Source organism: Rattus norvegicus, chromosome 7 (assembly GCF_036323735.1).
Source record: "Rattus norvegicus strain BN/NHsdMcwi chromosome 7, GRCr8, whole genome shotgun sequence".
NCBI lineage: Eukaryota > Metazoa > Chordata > Mammalia > Rodentia > Muridae > Rattus > Rattus norvegicus.
Window position 1 is genome coordinate 107,316,773 of NC_086025.1, and position 18,673 is coordinate 107,335,445.

Sequence of the window (18,673 nt, forward strand, 5' to 3'; positions counted from 1 at the left end):
ACAGGAATCTCAGTGTGCATTCCCAACATTCATATTCGAATTCTAGCACTTTAGTGGTTCACTTTTCAAACACAGCTACCTCTTAGACATAGTTCATTCTCGAGTCTGCGGTAGACTTTGTAGAACAGAAAGCTTGGTTGGTCTTAGGGAGTGAGATGAGGAAATGCATGTTTACAGAAAGGTCAGGGAGTGATGGAGGGGCCTTAGAACTGGTCCCTCTTCACCTCCTCATTGATGGTCTTCTTCCTTGGAAGCAGACAGCCCTGCCGCCTCCCAGGCCCTCCTCTATAGAGTAGGTGATGGTTTTTTACCGTGGGCTATTAGAAGCCATGGCTGAGGACTGGCGGTCTTTGGAAGACAGCAGGAAGGTGTGTTTTCTCATTCTTCCTGGGCTGGTTTCTCTGTGCCAATGAACTCTGTGCAGCTGACTAATCACATGGTAGCAATGCCTCCTGCTGGGTGCCAGGGCAAACATGTGACATCAAAATGTCCACTGTCATGTATTCTGGGTTCCCTCCGTCTGGGGTCACTGCTGCACTCTCAGAAGTGGGAGCAGCCTGAGAGGAGCAAATGACAGAGATGCAGAATGTATCGTGTGTGGCCTGTGGTAGTCCACACTGCCATCCCAGCCCTCCCTGGAGGGAGGGTCAGGAGTTCAAGTCATCCTTAACTAACAGGCAAGTTTGAGGCCAGCATGGGCTATAAGGTGACCCTGTCTCAATCAACCAATAAAGTGGCATGTCCAAACAGGCTTTGGATATACGTCAGAAACAATGCATTTGTGCTGGGGACAGTAGACTGCAGGCAGTTTTATTTTAAAAAGTATTACCTTGATACGATTATGTTTTTACAATAAATACAAATATGGAATACTGGCTTTTTTTTCTAAGATTTATTTTATTTATGTGAGAACACTTCAGACACACCAGAAGAGGGCATCAGATCCCATTACAGATGGCTGTGAGCCACCGTGTGGTTGCTGGGAATTGAACTCGGGACCTCTGGAAGAGCAGTCAGTGCTCTTATCCACTGAACCATCTCTCCAGACCCAAATACTGGCTTTTTCTATGTCCTAACTTAAGTCGTGTGAGGAGTTATATTTAGTATTTTTGTAAAATGGGAAGTGCTTGACTGTGGTTGTGATGAGGAGGCTGTCTTTTCTGGGGCCCCATGGGTACCCGCTTAGCCCCATGAGCACAGTCCGTCTCCACTCAGCCGTGATCTCTAGGCTTTTTACAGTTCCGTAGGCAGGTCACTTTCTCACCTGGTCAGAGCTCCCTCCTTAGGGCCAAATTGTCACTGACCCACTCCCTTGGGGTCCCAACTGCACTTTTGCATGCAGTCATGAAGATCAATTTTCTTGAGGTGCAATGGAGTGTCTGTGTAGGTTCCCCATTTGTATCCCCTGTGACTACTTCCAAGATATTCTGCCCTTCAATTAGCTCCCCTGGGACAGGCCTCTGTTCCAAGGCTGCCACTTACCAATTTTATTGGTTATTTCTCAGTTGGCTCGATGCTTGTTTTTATTTGTCTGTCTGTGTGTTTTTTTTTGTTTGTTTTTTTGACAGGATCTCTATGTAGCCTAGGCTAGACCCTCCTACCTCAGCCTGAGTGCTGATCCCTCTTCACCTCCTCACTGAGGTGTCATGTATGCCATACCTGGCCACCCAGACATTTTCAAGTTTTACTTCAGAAGTGTGGATGCACTTTGGAACCTTCCTCAGAAACTTCAAAACGTCATGTCTCTCACTGAAGCGTAACGTGCACTCTGTTATACACACACAGTCTAGCTATTTTTTTTCCCCACAAACCCCTGTGTGATCGGCAGCCAGATAAACAAAGGGTGTCGATCGGACTGCCATTGTACTTTGTGACATTATGGTTTTTGTTTTTGTTTAAATTTCAGTTTACTGACTCATCTGAAGCTCTGTAAAGACTTTGAAGTTGACAATCACATAAAGGATTTTGCTGCGCGACTGTCCTTAATACCTAGTCCCCCGCCTGGGCCGCTCCACTTGGTAAATGAGACCTGGAAATGGGCTGGGTTTTTCTGCAGTGTGTTGAAGGCAGTAGAATCTAAATGTTTTAAACTGTTTCAAGTTTCAGCCATGTTTAGCCTGGTCTCCAGATGCTGGTCCCCTGGAGCCCTCCCTGAATGGCTTTACATGCTCACCTCTGCAGGGACAAGTTAGATATTTGGACTTGGGCTTTGCTGAGTGGCGTGACTGGCAGAGCTGGTCATGTGCGATGGGTCTGTTTAGTATTAACTCGTGAGATCCCATTTCTTGCTCTTTAGAAGCTACGTCACCCAACGTTCAGTCTCAGGAGGTCCTGTTACTTTACCTAAGTTTGAAGCCGTCTCTTCATCTGCGTGTCTTGGATGTTGGGTACCAGGCTTACCTTACTGCGTTGGGTAACAGCAGAAGGGTATTCCTCACCTGGGCTCCAGCCAGGAAACGTTACTAGCTCTTTTAGTTCTCAGAGGGACAACTCCAGAGACTATCCCATCCCGCTGGGAGCTGGGAAGGCACGGTGCTGTTCTTGGCAGTAAGAAGGTGTGGCAGCAGCTTCTCTCATCTTGGAGGGTCAGGAAGCAGAGGCTAGACCGGAACTAAGTGTGGGCTTTAGTGATCAGAGGCCCACCCGTAGTTCTCTTTGATCACCCAGCCCTCAATTCTGTTTTGTTTTGTTTTGTTTTGTTTTGTTTTGTTTTGTTTTGTTTTGTTTTGAGATAGGGTTTCAGAACTGTTTCCCTGGCTGTCCAGGAACTCACTCTGTAGACTAGGCTAGCCTCAAACTCAGATTCACCTGCCTCTGCCTCCGGACTGTTGGAATTAAAGGCACATGCTATCAGCTTAGCCCTTGTTTGCCCAAACCGACCCACCAGCGAGGGCTGAGGTCAGGTCGGAGATGGGGCAGCCGGCACCTACCACTACACACCCTGTTTTGAGTGGTGGGTGAGACCTCGGAGCTATGCGAGTGAGTACTGCTCATTGCTTCCTGTTTGCTCTAGACACACAGACTATGTGAGTCCTCTTTTTTTGTTTTTGATTTTTTGTTTGTTTGTTTGAGACCAGGTCTCATTATAGCCATGGCTGGCTGAAACTCAGACCAGGCTGGCCTTGAACTCATAGATCCATCACCTCTGCCTTTCAAGGGCTGATCAAAGCTTCACATATGTGCATCAATCCCATGGGTGTGGCCACAGGGCTCTTCTCTGTGTTCTGTGGCTCCTGTGCACCCCTCAGAAGGGGCTGCAGCTTAGCTCTTCTCTGCATGTTCTCCGTCTCCCTTCTATTGTGTAGTTGTTCTGCTGGGTGCATACACGGCCTTACAGTGCGTGAGGAGCATTCTGCCATTGAGTATACCCCTTCAGGCCTCTTTTGACTTTGAGACAGGACTTCCTAAGTTGCCCAATCTAGCCAGGAACTCACTGTGTAGCCCAGGTTGGCCTTGGACTATTACCCCACTGCCTCAGTTTTCAAATAGCTGGGATTCTAGGCCTGAGCCACAAGCTCAGCTACTGTATTCCTTTGCCTGGTGGTGCTGTGTATTCAGAGACAGGGACGTGCTAGGCCAGTGTTCAACCATGAGCCCCTCCTAGCCCACCTGCCTCATTTGAAATGGGTGCCGTTTCTGGAGACACCCTGGCCCTTGCAATCTCAGAGCCCCTGCATGTTAGGAAGCATGAGGTGGCACTGTTACCACCAAGAGACTATTGTTTTCTTGTTTTCCACTTTTTTATAGGGAGATACATTTGACACAGGAACTTGTATGACTGGAAGTCTGAGGAGTGTGTCCCCCCAACTTTGACTTTGTGTCAGTAGTTCTGCTCCCCATCTGATCTGATGCCCCTCTTGGTTCTGATGTCTGCTTTGCCTGCGCCCGGATCTTTCTATTCTCTCTGGGTAGGACGTGTAGCTGCACATCCGTGTCTTGCTGCAAAGACCAAAACTTCTTGATTTCTTCCATGAGCACTTTGGGTCTCTTAGCACGCTTAGGCCTGCCGTGAATGTGGAGTTGAAGTTGAAGTGTTATTTCAAAATAATCAGAGTAATAGATCTTCCTTAAAGTGTTTTGAGTTAAAAGTTTGAAAAGAACTGTGGGTGTTCAGTGAGAAATACTTAGGATATGTGCTTTCAGTAACTAATATAAACACATAACACTCAAGATTTCTCCCAGCATGCTCAGTTTAGAATTCATGCAGCTGGAACAAAGGACGGGGTAAAGACTGAACTTTGTCCTTCAGTGAACAGCATGCAAACTAGTTAATAGGCTAAGGAAGTTAGATGTAGGACGATAAGGAGTTCAAGGTCATTCTTTGCAAGATTGTAAGCTCAGGGTTAGCCTGGTCTACATGAGACCCTATCTAAAAGACCAGACAGACGTCATTTAGGGTCTGGGGATGAGAACCATACAGTGCACTTGGCTGGCTTGTGCTGGTCTTGGATTCAGGTCCCAGCATAAGTCACTGGGACCTGCCTTTCTGCATGACTGTCCTCTAGCTTGTCCTGTCCTAGGCTGTCCTCCATTGGTGCTTTCCTTTCTATGCAGTGAGCATGTATGTTCAAGTGTGCTCAAGTGTACATGCATACATGCATGAACTCATGTCTGTAAAGGTCAGAGGGCAGCCATGGGCGTCATTTCTTAGGGGCTCACCATCTTTTTTTTTTTAAGATGTGGGGTTTCCAATTAAGCCATTCTGGTTGGCAAACAAGCACCAGGGATCCTACTGTCTCTGCCATCTCACTGGGATGGTGACTAAGGTGATGGTGGTGGTGATTTTCTTTTTTATTTAAATTTTTTAGGTTTTTTTTTTTAATGTGTAGAATGCTTTGCCCACATGTATTTAGGTGCACTGTGTGTGTGCCTGGTGCTGAAGGAAGTTAGAAGAACGCACCACATGGGTTCTCAGAACCAAACCCAGGGCCTCTGTAAGGACAACAAATGCTCTTAGCCACTGGACTATCTTTCTAGCTGCTGCTGCTGCTGCTTCTTCTTCTTCTTCTTCTTCTTCTTCTTCTTCTTCTTCTTCTTCTTCTTCTTCTTCTTCTTCTTCTTCCTCTTCCTCCTCTTCCTCTTCCTCCTCCTCTTCCTCCTCCTCCTCTTTCTCCTCCTCCTCTTCTTCTTCCGCTTTCCCTTTTCTTCCTCTTCCTCCTCTTTCTCCTGCTTCTCCTCCTCCCCCTCCCCCTCCACTCCCCCTCTCCCTCCTCTTCTTCTTCTTCCCCTTCCCCTTTTTCTCCTCCTCCTCCTTCTCCTTCTTCTCCTCCTCACCCTCTTCCTTCTCCTCCTCCTCCTCTTTCTCCTCCTCTTTTTCCTCCTCCTCTTCCTCTTCATCTTCCTCCTCCTCCCCCTCTTTCTCTTTTTTCCCTCCTCCTCCCCTCCCCCTCTTCCTTCTTCTCCTCCCCTCCTCTTCCTCCTCCTCCTCCTTTTTAGATAGCATTTCACTATGTAGCTTAGGCTGCCTTGAAACTCACAGAGGTCTGCCAGGCTCTTCCTCCTGAGGGCTGGGATTGTGAGCCACTGTGTCCAGTCTTCCGCTGGGGCTATGTCCATGTAACATCACAGTTGGGTTTTCGTATGGGTGCTGAGGATCTAACTCAGCGCTTCATGTTTGCACGGCAGATGCTCTACGGACTGAGCAGTTCCCTAACCCTCACGACAGTTTCTGATGCTGGCGTCCTCTGTGCCCAAACTATGAATGTGGAAGTATGTTGATCCCTGTTGCAGACACTCTATTGAGTTAGCTCTTGGTCCTCGCAGATATTTAACATGAAGCCACTGCAGGTCGTGTTTCCTTCTCGAGCGGACCCAGAGAGCCCCATCATCGACTTGGACCTTCACCTGCCCCTGCTGTGCTTCCGGCCTGAGAAAGTGTTGCAGGTATGTGGGCGCCAGGAACACTGGCTGTTAGACAGGATTGAACTGGGTTTTATAGTGGGGGCGGGGTGGAGCACCTGCCTCAACCTCTGGGTGTGAACCCCAGGACTGCCAAAAAGGAAGTGCAGGAAGCTGTGTACTCAAAAGTACCCGCACCCCACACTTAGACCCGACACCTAAGGCTGCACGCGGGACTGTAAACAGCTTTGTCCTTGGTTCCGTAAATAGAGCGCAAGATGAGGCTAAGAGCAGCCTCTAGTCTCGGGGAGGGGCTGCCCATGCGCTGCTCAAAGCGGCTGGAAGCAACCAGAAGCAAACAGTGCTCTTGCTCCCCTAGATCCTGACCTGTATCTTGACGGAACAGCGCATGGTGTTCTTCTCCTCAGACTGGGCCCTGCTGACTCTCATGGCTGAATGCTTCGTGGCCTACGTCCACCCCCTGCAGTGGCAGCACACCTTCGTGCCCATCCTGTCGGGTCAGATGCTGGACTTCGTCATGGCTCCCACGTCTTTCCTCATGGGCTGTCATCTCGACCACTTTGAAGAAGTCAGAAAGGTTAGGGAGGGAACCTTTGGGGTGACTGGGGAGAATAAAGCCATGTGACCTCATTGTGCGGCGGCAGCCGGCGGCGGGAAGCTGCATTTGAAAGCACTGTGTGTCTCTGTGTAGTGAAAAGCAAAGAAGACAGTGCTTGTAGTTCAGGAGTTCTGTCTGTCTGTCTGTCCCATGCTCTGGGCACCACACCACCCACATGTATACATACATAGACAACACAGAGGGGACCGTGTCTTCTGCCCATTGTGAATGCGCACACACTGTGAGTCTTATTTACTCTTTCCTTTCTCTGCCTTGGGATGTGTTTGAAATCAGAACCCCACAATTCAAGGCCCAGAGCCTTGTGTTACCTCCCAGCCCACTTGTCGTTCAGAGCGGTGCCTGGGGCTTGCAGTAGGCTTTGAGTGGGGGACAGGCATTCCGGCCATGGAGTGATGTTACCTCTAGCCTCTGCTGCTAATCAGCTCTGTAACCTGGATGAATCAGTCCCTCTTCTCTTATCTGTAAATGGAGGCAGCAACATACTAGGGACAGGGATCCAACCTTGGCACACAGCTGGCTTGTAGATGGCCACTCTTGTTACCACAGCTTGTTTTCTACTTTGCTGAGTTTTGTCTGTTTGTTTAAGAGCCAGGCAAGCACACTACCACTGAGCTAAATCCCCAACCTCATTTTTTTAAAGATTTATTTATTTATTTATTTATTTATTTATTTATTTATTTATTTATTTAATGTATATAGGTGCTATATCTGCAAGTATGCCTGGGAATTGAACTCAGGACCTCTGGAAGAGCAGCCAGAGCTCTTAACCACTGAGCCATCTCTCCAGCCCTGCTTTGCTATTTTAAATGTATCGCATGTGCTTTGGTAACAATTGACATGGTGTATACCCTATGTGGCTCTCACTTATCGAAATAGGGAACTTCTTCCTCTCTTAGCCATCAAAGGACAGCAAATTTGTCAACCTTGTTGCTGCAGTGAGGATCGAAGGAGACATGGAGTAGCACATGGCATACTGTAGGTGTTGAACGGAGGTCACTGTGCTGCTAATTTGACATAGTGTTTATTTGTTTGTGACAGAGTGTCACACTATTGTGGCCCAGGGCACTCAAGCTCTCTCTGTATTCTCCTGCCTTGGCCTCCCCGGTGCTGGCTCTGGAATGTGTTTAAATTGTGATCTGTCACGGATCCAGGGTAGATAGGCCCAACGGTCAGCTTGAGGATGGTTGACAGGTGATGGGGTCATTCCCTTTCAGCTGTAGTGGCAGTGTTGCTGAGGACCTTCTGAGGCATTGCCAGCCTCTCCCAAGGCAGCCGATGGACTCGAGGACACAGCGTACAGTCCCATCTCATGCCAGTGCCTGTTACTGTTTCTGATCCTGGTACTCTTGGGGGTGGGAACCTGGCGGCTCAGTGCTGGCCAGTGTTCATTTATTTCTAGTTACCCATGGCATCTTTTTATGTGCACATTCCATAGGACAGGGAGAATGGCACTGAATTGACTTCATTTTGTTTCTTTTTTTATAATTTTATTTGCGTATGTTTATGTATGTCTGAGGGGGCGGTGGGATACATGTCATGTCATGTATGCAGAGGTCACAGGACAATGTCTGGAAGTCAGTTCTCACTTTCCAGTTTGAGGCAGGGTCTTTCTTGGTTCTGCCAGGCTCGCTGCACAGTGAGCTTCTGTGTAATTCTGTCTCCCTCGCCCATCTCTCTGTACAAGTGCTGGGATTTTAGATTTTTTTTTTTTAGAAAGATTTATTTTAAAGTGTGTGTGTGTGTGTGTGTGTGTGTGTGTGTGTGTGTGTGTGTGTGTGTGTGTGTGTGTAGAGAGAGAGAGAGAGAGAGAGAGAGAGAGAGAGAGAGAGAGAGAGGGAGGAGGACTCCATATGTAGCTCAGGCTGGGTCAGAACTCACTGTTGAAGCCCAGGTTGGCTTTGAATCTATGACTCCCCTGACGTACTCACCATGTCCTGCATTTGACTTTGTGTTCTGAGCACTTTATGTATAGACAAAAGCAGAGAAGGGGCCATGCTGGACACCCAGTGTTCCTGGCCCTCATGGCTCTGCTCTCAGCCTCTTTCAGATTCTTTGTCATCCACACCATTTCCTAGAAACTTAGAGGAAATCCCGCCTCCCAGACTGCCCCATTTCTCCACTGTGGGTGGACGGGTGGGCAGGCTTCTGTATTCTTGCCAAAACCAGTGACTCACTGTGGAAAATAACTTAGGAAGAGGCTGTTGAGACCTCCCCAGGGGGGTTGGAAACAGAGAACCTTGCCTCATGTGCCTTGTGGACCAGAAAAAATGGGCAGTCCTCTGATGTTTAAAATTGTGTCTCTTTTTTTATGTCACTCATAAAAAGCCGTCTTGTCTGGGCTTTTCAGGCAGGAAGCTCCCCCTGCCCCCCAGACATATTTACTTAGCAATTCCGGTCAGGAATCTTGCAGGAAACTAGCTTCATGATTTAGTTGTTCTGAAAGATCCCAAGAGCAGCATTTTGGAGTTGTTTCATGTTAACGCTTCTCATGGATGGGGTTAGCAGAAAAGAGCTAGGAGGCCTGGGAGTAGTCCAGTTAGGCCATGTCCTGCACACACCTGGTGTTAGCCTAGAGGATAGCACTGTGTGCTTAGCCTGAAGACCCATGCTATCCCAGTCAGACTTTGGCCCAGAACAAGCTGTGTTTGCATGTGTTGCACATGCCACCCAAGGGTGGGGATCAGGGCCAGAGCAGGAGTGGTATCTTCTAAGTGTCCTCGTCTCTTCCAGCAGACTTGAGAGTCTTGGGGTCTAGACCTATGCATTCATGCCTAGTACTTGCTGTCACAGATAAGACATTGTAAGTCCCCCAGTGTGCATATTTTCAGAAATTCCACCCCTATATTGAGGTCTCTTAGCCTTGTGCTCTGGGTCCTGAGAGGCAGAGCTGGCTGGACAGCTGAGTGACACACTGGACAGTGAGTGTGAGTAGTATAGTTGGGGAGTTCTGGAATGCTCTTTCAAGGCGCCATGAAGTACTATGTGCAGTATTTGTCCCAGGAGTGATGGGAACTTGACAACTTGCTTGGCATCTAAACTCAGAGAAGGGCTGTGGTCAATATACAGGTGAATTGCTCAGTTTTCAAAAGGAAAGGGATTCTGAGCCCTGGTACAATCCAGACAATCCTCCAGGACAGCTGAAAGACAAGGCACACTTTGAGCCCAAATTATTCAGGCTCACTACCCAAAGACTATACATGGACTGACCCTGGGCTCCAACCTCATAGGAAGCAGTGAATAGCCTAGTAAGAGCACCAGTGGAAGGGGAAGCCCTTGGTCCTGCCAAGGCTGGACCCCCAGTGAACGGGATTGTTGGGGGGAGGGCGGTAATGGGGGGAGGATGGGGAGGGGAACACCATAGAGAAGGGGAGGGGGAAGGATTAGTGGGATGTTGGCCCGGAAACCCCGGAAAGGGAATAACTAGGAAAGGGAATAACAATCAAAATGTAAATAAGAAATACCCAAGTTAATCCAGATGAAAAAAAATTCCTCAGGCTCCTTAGAGTGGTCAAAATCATAGGGACCCAAAGTAGAATGGAAGATGCCACAGGTCAAGGGGAGGAAGAGACAGTGAATTAGCCTCGAGTTGGGGGCCGACATTTTGTTTGGGAACTCGGGCAGGCTTGGAGATGGGTAGGTGTGGAGGTTAGAGACTGTAGTAAAGTAAACGTTGTGGACACATTTCTGCAATTCAGAGAAGAGACAGGCATGATGAGTCAGACCCCCAGCACCCTGCACTGTTCTTTGGAGGAGGCACCGAGCAGGGTGACTTAACCCTAGCACTGCAGGGACTGAAGCACATTCATTCGCAGGGTTTTAAAGGTGTGTTGGAGTCTTATGTTGGCCTCTGCCCTCCAGGAAGCTGATGGCCTGGTCCTGATTGACATTGACCTCGGGAGTGTCACCTGCTCCAAGTCTTCTGATGAGGACGTAGACATCCCTGACGTCCCCCTTCTGCTGGCACAGGCCTTCATTCAGAGGTAATGTGAAACGGTGTGTTTGAGCATGCCTGGGCTCCAAGTCTGTGTTTGCCACTTCCCTACTTTCTCATTGGGATGTAGATTTTACATAGTTAGGATTTTTGTTTGAATTTTTATTCTTTTGGCTTTTTTTTTTTTAAGACAAGGTCTTACTGTGTGTGTGTGTGTGTGTGTGTGTGTGTGTGTGTGTGTGTGTGTGTGGTGTTAAATGTTCTACTGCTGACCTACAGCCCAGCCCTTGTTTGCTTTTTAGGCAGGGTCTCACTGTGTAGCCAAAGCTGGCCTCAGACTCCTGGTCTTCCTCTCTGTACCTCTGAGTCTGAGGTACAGATATGCTCTTGGGTCCCCTTTGGTCCTTCTGTTGGGGACCCTGGGACCCTGGGCTGAGAAGTCAGTGCATTGTGTTTGAGCCATGTGTGCTGTGCTTTCCTGAGCTCTCATGCTACCCTCGTGGATATTCCCTCTTTATGGATGATGTCTGCTAATTATTGGTAAAGTATCCCTAATCTAAAAATTCAAAATCTGTAACATTTTGAATGCTGACTCTGCACCAGAAGGGGAAAAAGCTTCACCCGATCTCATGTGAGCGGTCACATTAAAAACACAGGTTTATGAGCCAGGTGGTGGTGGTGCACACCTTTAATCCCAGCACTCAGGAGGGAGGCAGAGGTTGTCAGGTCGCTGAGTTCGAGGCCAGCCTGGTTTACAGAGTGAGTTCTAGGACAGCTAGGGCTACACGGAGAAACTCTTCCTCTAGAAAACTCCAACAAACAAAACAAAAACCAAAACTGTGGTAAAGTTACCTTCATTTATGTCTTCACATAATTGAACATGGTATTTAGGTTTGGGTCCAGCCCTGAAATGTATAGTATATGCCGAATATATATATATATATACACACACACACACACACACACACACACACACACACACACACACACACGCACACATAGGTATATAGTATATGAATATATGTATGGGTACATGCAGGTATTCAGACTTCCACACCTGAAACACCTCTGCTCTCAAAGCTGGGTTTTTTGGGGTGTGGTGGAGCTAGAACTCAGAGCCTTAGCACATGCTAAGCCAGCTGCTAGCACTGAAGCCATGCACTGCTAAATAAAATGTTTTGGGTAAGGGACACTCAGCCTGCACATAGAAGTCCAGCATCTGGGCTTGTTGTCGTCATTGTTTTGTTTTTTCCCATTTCTTCCACCCTGAGAAGGTTTTTATGCTTTTTAAAAAAGTTTATGTTAGGTATATGAGAGCCTCGCCCATGTGAATGTCTATGTATCACATGTGGGCCTTGTGCTCGAGGGTGACAGAAGAGGGCACTGGATCCCTGCAGTTACAGACTGTCGTAAGCCACTGCGTGGATGCTGGAGATGGAAACGACCCTCTGGAAGAGCAGCAAGCCCTCTTAACTATTCAGCCATCTCTCCAGCCCCCATCATTAGAAGTTTGAAAGACTCCAAAGTCAGGCTGGAGAGATGTGTCCACAAGCTCCCCAAATATGTCTGCTCTTCCAGCGAACCCAGGTTCAATCCCCCAGGAGCCACATGGCAGCTCACAACTTTCTGTAACTGTTCCAGGGGATCTGACACCCTCACACAGTCATACACGCAGGCAAGACAGCAGTGCACATAATAAAATAAAAATAAATCAGTAAATAAGAATGTTTGTCAGACAGCAGTGGTGCACTACTTTAATCCCAGCACTCGGGAGGCAGATGCAGGTGGATCTCTGAGTTTAAGGCCAGCCTGGTCTTAGTCAAGGCTACACAGAGTAACTCTGTCTCAAAAAAAAAAATAGTAATAAAAGAAAGAGTCCATGGGGAGTTTGCCCTTCGTGACAGTGAGGGCTACAGTTATGGCTGTCCCTGCAGCCACCTGGGGTTTGGGTTAGGCTCCTGAGTGGATTCTTACATTCCTCTTGCTAAGCATGGCAGAGTCATTCCATGGTGACCTGGCTGTTTGCTTTGGCGGAAGAACCTAGCATTGTTGGCATGCTTGCTTTTCAGAATCCAATAGAGGGGTGTGGGGTTGGGTCCCTGCCATGGCACCCCCTCCCTCCATGAGCCTGTGGGTGGAGCATCTTGCAGGGGTTCAGTCCAGGAGCACTGATTTATAAACCTGACAGGTCAATATGCTTCTAAGTCTGATCCAGGCCATCGTGGGGCCTCCTTAACTGTCCGAGAAGACAGAGCACACCTATATACACACATTTGGCCAGAGGGACACAGGGCAATGGTCTTTTCTCCCAGATTCTCCTAGCGGTCCTGGGCCACAGTGCTCTTCCTTTTCTTCTGATGAGATGAAGCTTTCCTCACTGCAGGTCAGGGATAAGGACCCCTTTCTCGGTAGTGCTGGCCCAGTGCGTGTGTAGGAGGGAAGGACTGGGTTCTGCAGGGAACTGCTTCTTCCTCCCAGCTGTGCCCAAACAGAAGACCACCACACATCAGGCAGCACCCTGTGTTTTAGGCAGGGGAGTCACCGATGTTCGGTCCCTCCTGTACCCCGCTCTGTGTTCTGCCTGGTAAATGTCAGTTTGGTGTTAGTGTGCAGTTGCCATAACCCTGTCAGGCAGGCAAGGACCCATGAGGCCTCACTGGTCAGGTCAGCGGGGCGGGGACACCCACCCAGGGCAGCCATCCCAACCCACACCTGCTCCTTATGGTCCATGTGTTTTTGAACTATGCTGGGCGCTGTAAGTTCACTGTACTGGCAGGGCTGTGAGCACCCAAGAGCCTCTCTTCTCTCTTACCCCTAGGGGCTGTGTACCTGGCTTCTCACAGAGCAGTGTCGGACTCTCTCACAGAGCACTCTCCTCTGATAGTCTGCCTTCTCATGGTCATAGCCTCACCACATGGGGTCTCTGCTGTCCTGTCGTTTATCACCATGCTCTGTGGTGACTTCTCTGTTTTCCATTTCCCCCTACTATGGCCTTTGCCTGGTCCATACTCAGGACTGTGCCTGGCCCACAGTAGGTGCACAAAAGAACATTTGTGGAACACGTGTTGCTCCAGCTTGTTTAAAATGGCAGGCTTGTTCGCTGATACCCAGAGCTTCCTCTTGGGCAAATCTCACATCCTTGAAATGCAGAAGATTGAGCCCAGGGCTACATCACCAAGCTTTTCTCAAAACACAGGCTTGCGTGGTGATGGGAAAGCCAGGCCCTAGGCTTGGTGGTGGCTCTGGGTGAGTTCCTCTGTGCTTGAGGGTCTGCAGATGAGCCAGTGATCTCTCCATGCTAGGCCAAGAATGGTGGCACTCAGGACACAGAGTGGCTTCCGAACCTCCTGGGCAATGGATGCTGCTGGGTAGCTGTTGGGAGCCATGGTTGACCCTCATGGTGGCTCCGACAGGAAATTTCTTGTGACCTGGAGGGAGGCCTGCCTTCCCTCGTCAATGATGGGCATCAGAGCATCTCGAACTGTCTACCTGGCCTCTGCCCACCTCACACCAGCTCTGCTTTTTCCCAGAGTCCAGAGTCTCCAGCTGCACCCAGATTTGCACCTTGCACACCTGAGCGCCAGCACAGACTTGAATGAGGGCCGAGCCCGCCGCCGAGCCTGGCAGCAGGCTCTCAACTGCAAGATCCAGCATATCACTCTGCAGCTGCTCGTCGGCATCTTCAGGTATCTCAAAGATCCCAGATCTAGGAGTGGCTACGGAGTTCATTCCCCACCCTTCCTCATGACCAGACCAGCGGGGTCTCCTCTGACCCTGCCCAGCACCCTGCCAGCCTTGACCATCTGTCTGTCCTATCACTGGACACTCGAATGGCCGTTTCCAAGGGGCTTCCTGGCAGGTGGTGCCTGTGTGCTCTGGCTGAAGGCTCAGGGTCAGTCCAGGGAGCGTGTGTTCCAGAAGTCGTGGGGAGATACCTGGGGCATAGCCACAGGACTCAGAAACCAGATGGTGCGACCTCCAAGGGGCTCAGGACAGATGAGTGTGCCGGCTTTGCTGCTGGGAAGCTCTTTGACATCACCCACTTCGTGGTCTATGCCTGTGTGACCTAAGGCCCGGGGCATCCGTAGAGTGGTCAAGTCAAGTTTGTGTGTTGATTGAATGTGACACAGTACAGGAACTGAGTTGTTAATTCCAGCCTCAACATACCTCACTTAAGAGGTTGTGTTACAGCTTGGGGCCTTTTCTTTCTTCCAACTCTTAATTCTGCAGCATCCTGTTCTCTTCTTGCTGCTTGCACCCTGCCTCCATAGAAAAGGAGGCTCCGAAGCAGGCTCTGTTCTGCTCTGAAGGGGCGTCCGCTCCAGTGCGGGGGACGGGGGGGGGGGGGGGGGAGGCTTGGCAGAGAGCCGTGGCTCTCCCAGGACTCTGATTGTTTCCAAACTGAAACAGCCTTGCTTTTTGATGCCTTCACTTACAGAAAGCAAATTTATTAGGAAGAAAATGAGGCAGTGTGTCAGAGATAAGATTGCATTGTTTCTTTTCTCAAAGTGTGGTCTTGGGTAGGTTTCTTTTTTATTCTTGGGAGACAATTTTTGTTTAAAAAGGCTTATTTATTTGTTTTATGTATATGAGCACACAGTTGCTGACATACCAGAAGATGGCATCGGACCCAATTACAGATGGTTGTGAGCCACCGTGTGGTTGCTGGGAATTGAACTCAGGACATCTGGAAGGTCTCTTATGTTCTTAACTGCTGAGCCATCTCTCCAGCCCCAGGGAGACAGATTTTTTTTTATAACTGAAGTGGTCGAATGTCTTTACTTTTTTTTTTTTTTAAGCAAAACAACAACAAAACGGTTTATAACCAAGTGTCATGGTCAAGCCTGTGATCCCAGTATTTGGGGAAGGAGGCAGAGCTTGGAAGATCTGTAGTGCAAGGCCATCCCCCAAGTTTGAGGCCATCTTGAGCTACATGAGACTCTTCACCCTGCCCAAAACAACAGGAAGAAAATAAGATTCCAGGCTGTCAGACTCTTTGTCTCTAGATGAATGTGTCTTCACTCACAGTAGAAGGAAGCCACCTGGCCAAACCGTGCAGCCATCAACTATTTACAGCATGTCACTGTAGCTTGGGGACATTGTAAACTGAAGGCCCACGAGCTTATGAGGCAGGTTATGGAGTAGAGAAGCTTGGTTGGGTAGATTTGTGGCTATGGTGTGGGCAGCATTTTTATGCCCTCTACCTCCAAACTGACCGCTGAGCCTAGTGGCCTTTGTCGTGCAATAGCCAATCGTTGAGTCTTCGTTGGTATAAAGAGCTGACGTCCAGGGTCCTCTCTCCCAGCTTCCTCCTAGTTAGAGAAGTGCTGAGGACCACACAGTCCCTCCTGCTGCTGTCATTGTAGGATGCAGTAAGCTCGGGAGGGTGTTTCTCGCGCCATTCTGCTGCTAGACAGCATGCCTTTGGGCGTTGTGGTTGAGCACATGGCCTACCTTCTCTTGGCTAGGGAGGTGAAGAATCACTTGAATTATGAGCACCGCGTCTTCAACAGCGAGGAGTTTCTCAAGACGAGAGCAGCAGGGGACCAGCAATTTTATAAGCAGGTGAGAGGGGTGGGGCTGGGGAGGCTCCATCCACTTACTCCTCCCTGTGGAAATGTTTCTCAAAGGCTTTTCCTGATCTAGTCTTGTCTTATTGTATTGGCCTTTTCAGAAACTTTTTTTGAAGTTTTTCTGGTTCTTTGGCCTTTTCTGGTTCTGTGGCCACCTCATTTCTAAATTAGCTTTGTAGTATTGTACATTAAGTACATGTAGTATTGTACATGGTATTAAGTGTGTGGTTTGATAGACTGGTGTATGTTGCGTATCTGGGTGACCACGCCCTCAGTCAGGGCATCAATCCCCTCTCCCTGTCACAGTCTTCAGCCTAGGCAGCCTTTGCTCTGTCTGTGAGGAGAGCTTGGCCCTGGGAGAGTTCCTTGCCACTGCCATGTTGGTCTGAGAGTGCTGGTCCTTTCTTTGTCTGAGACTGACCTTAGCCTAGGTTTGTGGGGGAGCCCACTGTTTCTGCCCAATTCTTAATGACTATTTGATCTGGCAAGCAGCCCCGTGGACCCCCGTGGGTCTGTTGTGACATCTTTGAGGTGGGAAGAGCTGCCCGCCTCCAGGGTACAGGTTAACCCATCTACTGGGTAACAGGTACTGGTGTGACTCCTCCATGGCTTGTGTGTGCCTCCCCTCTCCTTTTCTGCCCTGTGACCCTCCTGGTGTCCTCTGCTTTCTTATAGTAATCCAGGCCAGTTTGTGGACCCACCATCTGGAACAGGGCTATGTGTAGCAGCTCTGGGTCCTCTGGCTGTTCAGAGTTCCCTTCAACCTCTCTGTGGCCTGTTTCTCTTTTGCATCTTCCTACAGTGTTTGCCTTCGGGTTCCTGCCTTGGCTGTTTCTGGACCCCCCCCCCTCCCATGTGGATCTGGGTTCCTTTTACCTCCTCTTCCTGCCTTTCCTGGGAGGAGCCTGTAGCCCAGAGAGGTTTCTTGCTAAGGCTCACGTACACACCTAGGTGGAAACAACTGCAGTGCTGGGGGGTCCCCTGTAGAGTCAGGATCCCGGGGCTGTCTAGTTCCTGAGCCTGAGCCTGTGAGAGCCGGCAGAGCCAGACTGAGTGCTGTAGCGTGTGCACAGGTCCCAGGGCTGAGGGGCACATGTACTACCAGCACGGCTGTCCTAGTGGGCAAGCGGCCTGGGCTTTTTAACCTTCGTGGTTTTCCAGGCACAGGTCAGGGATCTCTGAGTACATAAACCAATCGCAAGCCTAGAGATGGCCCTGCGTGGAGACTCTATTCCCCTCTTCTAGCTCAGTTTCCAGCACCCACCTCGAGCGACTCACACCATGATCTCAGCTATGGGGGAATCTGACCCCTCTGGCCTCTGCGGGCACCTGCATAGATTCACAGACACATTACTAAAAGTAATAAAAACAAGTTTACAAAAAGCCCCAGTTGTGAAGTTTTCCGTTTGCATAGACTCCTGCCCAGAGGAGCCTGTGCAGGGGAGGTCGTGTCTCAGTGGGGCTGCAGTTGGCTTTGGGTGGGGGCCGGAGGACCATGAGCTCAGTATGACAGCCTTTCTCACATGCAGGTCTTGGACACCTACATGTTCCACTCCTTCCTGAAGGCCCGGCTCAACGGCAGGATGGACGCCTTTGCTCGGATGGACCTCGACACTCAGTCTGAGGAGGACAGGTGCTCTTATTTTCTTTAAAGATTTATTTATTTATCTTATGTATATGAGTCTACTGTCACTGCCTTCAGACACACCAGAAGAGGGCATCGGATCCCATTACAGATGGTTGTGAGCCACCATGTGGCTGCTTAGAATTGAACTCAGGACCTCTGGACGAGCAGACAGAGCTCTTAACCGCTAAGCCATGCCTCCAACCCTGTCCATTTCATTTGGACATACAAATGATCAATTCAGCAGGCTATTGAGCAATTCATCGTGAGCCTTCAAAGGTGCATGCTCTGTGTGTCCCTGTTTCATGGGGGCAGGCTTTGTGTGCCTGGCCTGGTATCCTGTACCACACCCTGATCTCTGTCCATCTCCACTTCCTTCCCATGTTCCCCAGTCACAGGGCCTATTTTTTCCCCTGTGCTTTCCTGATTTTGTGTGTGCATCACCCACGGCAGTGCCCTGTTCATCTTTGGGACTGTGGGCTGAGAACCTTTGTCCTTTACCCTTGAGCTGCTTGAGGCTGGACTTAGCGACAGGTTCTTACCCCCCATGTCTGGCTCCCACCCCTGCTCATTACTCTGGATACGATAGGTAGTGGAGGATCGGGCTTTCATCTTTGTGCCCATGAAGTGAACTCTTGCTTTTCCTTAGGATAGACAGGATGCTTATAAGTCCAAGGAGACCTACTGTGGAGAAGATGGCGTCTAGGAAGGCCTCACCCCTGAACATCGCACACAGGCGCATGGTGGTCAGCATGCCCAACCTGCAGGACATCTCCCTGCCCGAGCTGCCACCCAGAAACTCATCGCTTCGGATAATGGATACCTCGAGCTGCAAAAGCAGCAGTCCAGGTGAGGGGGCTTCCCTCCTGCATCTACTCTCCCAGCATGGCTGCAGTTTAGAGATCCGAGCCTGGTTCCGAGTGAGTACGTGTGTTTAAAAATGTAAACTGTCTTGGCCTGGCATGGTGGTGATGTTAGGGTTTAAATCTTGGCCCGTGCCCAGACAGAACACACCAAGCCAACATGGTCCACGTGGAGAGGTTTAATGAGTGAAGAATAGAAGAGAG

The 18,673-nt window shown here is 49.5% G+C and overlaps 1 protein-coding gene across 7 annotated transcripts in view; it reads left to right on the forward strand.

Annotated features, from left to right (window-relative positions):
• The window catches only part of Dennd3 (DENN domain containing 3), a 57,714-nt gene that overhangs the window by 11,913 nt on the left and 27,128 nt on the right, over nt 1–18,673 (forward strand). For 4 of the 7 annotated variants that reach the window (XM_063263576.1, XM_017595246.3, XM_006241738.4 and 1 more), the window contains exons 5-12: nt 1,907–2,018; nt 5,764–5,883; nt 6,218–6,436; nt 10,337–10,458; nt 13,940–14,095; nt 15,878–15,974; nt 17,512–17,615; nt 18,256–18,455. In XM_063263576.1, coding sequence (XP_063119646.1) covers nt 1,907–2,018; nt 5,764–5,883; nt 6,218–6,436; nt 10,337–10,458; nt 13,940–14,095; nt 15,878–15,974; nt 17,512–17,615; nt 18,256–18,455 — 1,130 coding nt within the window. Of the gene's footprint in view, nt 1–1,906; nt 2,019–5,763; nt 5,884–6,217; nt 6,437–10,336; nt 10,459–13,939; nt 14,096–15,877; nt 15,975–17,511; nt 17,616–18,255; nt 18,456–18,673 lie in introns of those variants that run through there. The other 3 variants (XM_039080223.1, XM_039080224.1, XM_039080225.2) reach the window with 3 other exon arrangements.